Source organism: Coturnix japonica, chromosome 1, assembly GCF_001577835.2.
Source record: "Coturnix japonica isolate 7356 chromosome 1, Coturnix japonica 2.1, whole genome shotgun sequence".
In the NCBI taxonomy this organism is placed as follows: Eukaryota; Metazoa; Chordata; class Aves; order Galliformes; family Phasianidae; genus Coturnix; species Coturnix japonica.
In genome coordinates, this window is record NC_029516.1 from 36162838 (window position 1) to 36168837 (window position 6000).

The following is a 6000-nucleotide window of genomic DNA, read 5'->3' on the forward strand; positions in this document are numbered from 1 at the left end:
AATTCATGTCAGGTGCAAAAGAAGACTTTTAATTCATTTTTAGGTATTTTCATACGCACATATCCATCTTGATATAGCTTGTAAATACCTGGATATCTTCCAGGCATTTTTACAAACTATTCATGAACTTGTGAAAATACTGCTCTTCTTAAGGTAAGGTGCAGTGACCTCTCAAAGATACCTGTCTGACTACTCCCTACACAAGCAGGTGCCAAGGGGAAAAAATAAAAATTACAAAAAAAAAAAAACCACCACAAAACACAATAAAGCAGTAAAATAAGCACAGCAGGACTCTGGAAGGCTAGGAGGAATAGAAGGTGTAGGGGTGGGTCTTGTAGTGGTTAGAGCAGCTTTCTTGAAGAATCCCTCCTGCTGTGTGGGTGGTGTAGGATGCTCTTGTACATCGAGACAAGCTCCTGCCCTGGGACTTTGAGCCTCAGAGTTCAGCCCAGGCTGGAAAATCCAGTTTTAAGAGGGACACAATTTTGCATCCCTGGCTGGAAAGGACTTACGGGCTGCAGTACTCAGATGAGCATTGAATTCAGCAGCTGAAGAATGGAAAGAAAAATTTCCATAGCTCTTGAACTCAAAAGGAGCTTCAGTCCGAGTCTCCCAGATTGTCATGATAAGGTGCTGCAGATGGAAGAAAGGATGAAATCTGAAGCTACTGTGCTGTTTAGTAATTTCTGCTAAGGTGCTATAGCCATTTTCAATGGCTCATGTCCCCACTCCAGTGGTATCTCTGTTTCTAAAATTAGAAAAAAGAATGAAAGTAAAATGGCATCTCTCTCCAAGCACTAAAGGCAGAACAGTCATCTTATCTCTGTCAGCATCCAGCAACTGCCAGGTGAGAAGCTGTCTCAGTGTTAGATAGCGCTGCCTTGTTGCTGTGACGGTGTTTGTGCAATCTGATGAGTGCCACTGGGATGCTCTACAGCTGAGACAGATTAGAGTCTATAAATGAATTCAAACTGAAGAGAAACATTGTTTTAAAGATTCAATGTGTTGAATGAGAACAGGTTTTTTTTTGATATCTTGCTCAACATTAAATAAATAGCCTATCTAAACCTGAGAAGTCAGCATCGCTGTCTTAATTCGAGGGATTTTAGAATGGGGAATTGAGTACCTCAGCTAATGAAGATTTGAAGGCTAAGTATGTTGTAAAATGTCAGATGTGTGCCTAAGCTTGCTTCCCCTGACCAAGGGCCCCAGTCAAATTACTGTGTTAAGTACTCAATAATCAGAGTTGCAGCTCTGATTTTATTGTTCTTCATGCAAAGCTAACAGGATGGCTATAGGTGGCAGCATTTGCCTTATGAAAACATATAACTGTCTTCATCGTGCTCTTTAGAGTCAATGAACAGCAAGAATGCGGACAGTCTTACTTGATAAAAGGAATTGATTAAAATTTTCCTTTTGTCTGTAACATAGGTACTAAATCTTAGTAAATGCCACATTTTTGTGTTGAATTCTTTCAGTTGATCCTTCCTTGCATCTTTCTGCTGGAAATGGTGCAACACGAATCAAGTCACGTGCCCCTCCCCACCTTCTTTTTTCCAGATTGATGTGACTTCTTTTGTCAAGAACTGTCATACAGACACTTGTAACTGCAATCTTGGTGGGGACTGCGAGTGTTTGTGTACCAGTATTGCAGCTTATGCCCACAAGTGCTGCCAGCATGGAGCGGTGATTCACTGGAGATCTCCTTCACTCTGTGGTATGTACATGGGATGGCCTCACACCACAGTCCAACCAGAGAAAGGGAGTGGGTATATTTGACCCCAGAAGATAAGAGTGATTTCTGTTTTACTTTATAATAACAACATTCTTGTTTCCTTTTTCTTTTAGCTTATGACTGTGAATATTATAATCAAGGTATGTAGTGCATAATATTACTTTCATTCCTCCTAGCATTTATTATTGTTGAATACCCTTAACTCTGCTAGCATGCTACCTAGATATGTGCTAGAAACAAATCTGTACTCCTTGATTCCAACAACAAATCTGTATTTATAAAGCATTTAGTTACACACCATCCACTTCAAAAAATATAATTTCCTACAGTGGCCATTCTAGTGTATGGAAGATATCTTTGACATACTTTCTATCATCTTTCTTTTGTGCTATGCTATTCCGAAATATTTATCTTTCCCCAATATAGTTTGTTTTTCTTTTAAAAAGTGAAACCCAAGCAATACTTTTCTTATACTGCTTAATTCTGGCTAATCATGAAAAACGTATCCTGTGGTAGTATCTCTCTTTAGCTGGTTAGAAGGGATTTTTTGTATTCCTGATTTAGATATGTGAGTTCAGTGTGCTCAGTATGTTAAGCAAAGCAAGTTTCCTTGGATCTTTCTGCTCTATGTCCAGAGACAGGGGGAGTATGGAAGCTAACATCTTTCTTGTAAGTAAAGCCATGCATCTGGCATCTCAGAGAAAACATGATATGATGCACACAGAAAGCAACCCTCCTTGTAACTTGTGCTGAGAAGAGACTCTGTAAGATGAAGCAGTGTTGGCAGTCATCTCATTTCTGTGCTCCCATTCCCTATGGTAGGATTGCTTAGTCACTATTGCTTGGTCTTACTGGACCTTCAGATCAAATTAGAAAGGAGAGGTGACAAATATATCATTAGCCACATATTCATTTCTTTTTTAATATCATTATGTCACTATACTGACTATTTTTGCAGCCTTTTCCTCTGCTTAGTCAGAGGCCATAAAATACCACTGAAGGTAAGTGTGTATGAACACATCTCTTGCATTCTTGAGTTCCACAGGATGAGTCTGCAGAAAAATACTTTTTGCCATTGCCTGTGTTTGTTAGCTCAGTACAGTACCTGTCAGAAAAAGGTAAAATATGTGAAAACTAGATGTTGCATATGAGCTGTCATAACATGAACTATTTGTTTGATGATTTGGGAAGCCCATCATTACTGTTAATTATTTTGGTTTTGTAATTACATATTATTAATCAATTAGTAATCAGTCAGGACACACACGTGTTCCCTTTTTCTTTTATTAAGACTCTTTCAAAAATAAGATGTCAAGATTATTCAAAACATCTTGTGTTTTGAATTGTATCTGTGTTATATGATTTCCAATGACAAAACGATTTCCATTCTCTTCTGCTATGCATATCTAAATGTGTTTATTTTCTGTGCAATATCCCATGTATTTCTTGGGCGTTGTCCCATGTAAATAAAAACAGGCAATCTCACAATAAGGGATTTTAATATTAACACATTGTACAACTTACAAGGTTATACATGGTTATTAACATCTGCATTCTCTCCTCACTGAACTAGTTGTCTTTGGTGCAAAACTTAAGTATTCTCAAGAATGAATCGTGCAGACATACTGAATTTCTGATTATACTAAGTTTAATCTTTATAATAATTATAATAAATAATATTTAGTATTTTTTTAGTAGCAGTCTGCTACTAAGAAAACTTCCTCTGTTATGGCTCATTACTGCTTTTGCTGAAATTACGGGGAAAGGAAATATGTTAATATGTAGAGGTAAACATCCAGTGATTAAGGATGAAGACACTGTAATTGACTTGTCACTTATATAAGAAGGAGTCACTTTGTGACAAGCTTGCAAACTTCCTAAGCATGTGAGCTCCAGCATAATTTCAGTATAAAAGCAGTATTTATTTTCTTGCAGTGTTCTTCAGAAAGTAGTGTTTAAGTTCTAGTGGAGCCAAATCTCATTATTATGAGAAATACTTCCCTCTTGAAAGTCATACTGGAGAGAGCTGTGCTACACTATGAAGGTGATACATTTCCCCCCCCCCCCACTAAGATTAAAGGATTAAAACCCTTCACAAAAATTACAGATCTTGTTTATTACTCACTCAAGGCAAGATTTTAGAAGTATGCTGCTCTTGGTTCTTTAACTGGAGTATAGTGGCAAGGACTCATGCTGTTATATCTGGATATAACCCTGTTGACCTTTCCAGCCCAGCATAAATACCTTTAGGACTTTTTTATAGGATGTCTAGGGCATGGTTGGGCCACCAGCATTCTGGCAGCAGTACTGGCTGAAGTTGTCACTGCTGTATTGGCATGAACTTTTGGATGACTGTTTGCTGAACCAGACTGGAGAATTTAGCTGGTTATTTCTCAGTACGATCAGTTTACTGCCGAAGCACTTAGGATGTCATAATAAATGGGGCAGCAGAGGAACAGAAGCAAGTGTTTTGTGGGAAGAAATGAACTAGGCAACTCCTATAGCAAGACTGCTACCAAAAGTTCAATCACACTCTTATAATTTAAAATCTTTTTTTATTCTTCCTTCCCCCCCCCTCCCCCCTTTTCTTTCTTTCTTTCTTTCTTTCTTTCTTTCTTTCTTTCTTTCTTTCTTTCTTTCTTTCTTTCTTTCTTTCTTTCTTTCTTTCTTTCTTTCTCCTCTTCCTTCCTTCCTCCTTGTTTTTCTTTTATTCCTTCCCTCTTTTCCTTCCTTCTTCCTTCTTCCTTCCCTTCTTCCTTCCTTTCCTTTGCCTTCTTGTCTCCTCCCTTCCTTCCTTCTCCTTTCCTCTTCGTTCTTCCTTTCCTTCCTCTCTTCCTCCTTCTTCCCTCTCCTTCCGTTCCTTCTTCCTTTCCTCTCCTTCTTCCTTCCTTCCTTCTTTATCCTTCCTTCTCCTTCCTTCTTCCTTTTCCTTCTTCTTCCTCTTCTTACTTACCTTCCACAGTATCAGCAGATCTACAAGGAAATTACCGGGTTGAAAAGGGACTCAAGGATTCATGTAGTTTAACCCGCCTGCCTAGCATGGCCACAAACATACACTTGCAACTAGATCAGTCCTCAGGGCGCCGTCCAAACCTGGTTCTTGACCACCTCCCAAGACTGGGGCATCCACAACCTCATGGTCGCCTGTCCAGGACATCTAACCACTCATTTAGTAAAAAACTTACCCTAATCCACCTAATCTCTCCTTCAACTTAACCATTTCCTAGTCCTGCTATTATCAGCCCTTTCACGAGTTTACTCTCCCCCTGATAGTTCTTCTAGTCTGAAAGGCTGCAATGAATTGATGTCACCCGCAATCATTCTCTTCTCAGGCTGCAGAACAAAGAAAAACCCAACTCCCCCAGCCTTCCTCATTAGGGGTGGCTCCCCATCCCTGATCATAATCTTTGGTGCTCCCTCGGAAGGAGACCCTTCCAAAATCTCATATCTTTCTTTGTAACTGGGCTCAAACTGAACACAGTACTGCCAGATGGGGCCTCACTATAGAGAAAGTAGAGGAGGGACGATCACCATCCCTATCCTGCGCCACCCTTAATGGATTGCCAGATCCCTTTGCTTTCTGGCTGCACAGCGCACTGCTGTCAATGTTAAGGCTTTCTCATCTATCAGGATCCTAGGTCTTTTTCACGAGTGCTCTCAAGGACACTCATCCAGCTGTACAGGGTGCTTGGGTTCTTTAATCCTCGGCCCAGAGTGCAACAAACCATTGCACTTTGCCGTGTTGAAGCCTCATTAAGGTGTTCACCAGAGCCAGCTTTCACCTGTCAAGGTACCTTCTGAATGGCATCCCTGTTTCCTCCACCGTATCAGACTGCAAGAGCCAACTCAGCTTGTGTCAATCAGCTAAACTTGCTGAGGCATGCACTTACCATTTCCCTCATCCTCGATTATGAATAAGATGATTAAGAGAGCATCGTCAAAGAACAATAGACCCTCTGGGGCGCGGCTGCTTGCCTTCTACCTTCCTCTTCCTTCTTCCTCATTTCTTCCTCTCCTTCTCTTCTTCTTCCTCTTCCTCCTTCCTTTCCTTCCTTCCTCTCTCCTCCTTGTCCTGGTAATTCTTCCTTCTTCCTTCTTCCTCTTCTCTTCGCTTCTAACTCTTCCTTCTACTTCTTCCTTACTTCCTGTTTCCCTTCCTTCTTTCCGTGTCTTCCTTCCTGGTCCTCCTGTCTCCTTCCTTCTTCTTCCTTCCTTCCTTCCTTCCTTCCTCCTTCTTTCCTTCTTCTTTTGTACCTTCCTTCCTT

The 6000-nt window shown here is 40.4% G+C and overlaps 1 protein-coding gene across 1 annotated transcript in view; it reads left to right on the forward strand.

Annotated features, from left to right (window-relative positions):
• Positions 1–6000, forward strand: part of OTOGL (otogelin like) — a 94703-nt gene that overhangs the window by 49673 nt on the left and 39030 nt on the right. Inside the window, exons 30-31 of the mRNA XM_015857310.1 lie at positions 1561–1717; positions 1849–1875. Coding sequence (XP_015712796.1) covers positions 1561–1717; positions 1849–1875 — 184 coding nt within the window. The remainder of the gene's footprint in view (positions 1–1560; positions 1718–1848; positions 1876–6000) is intronic.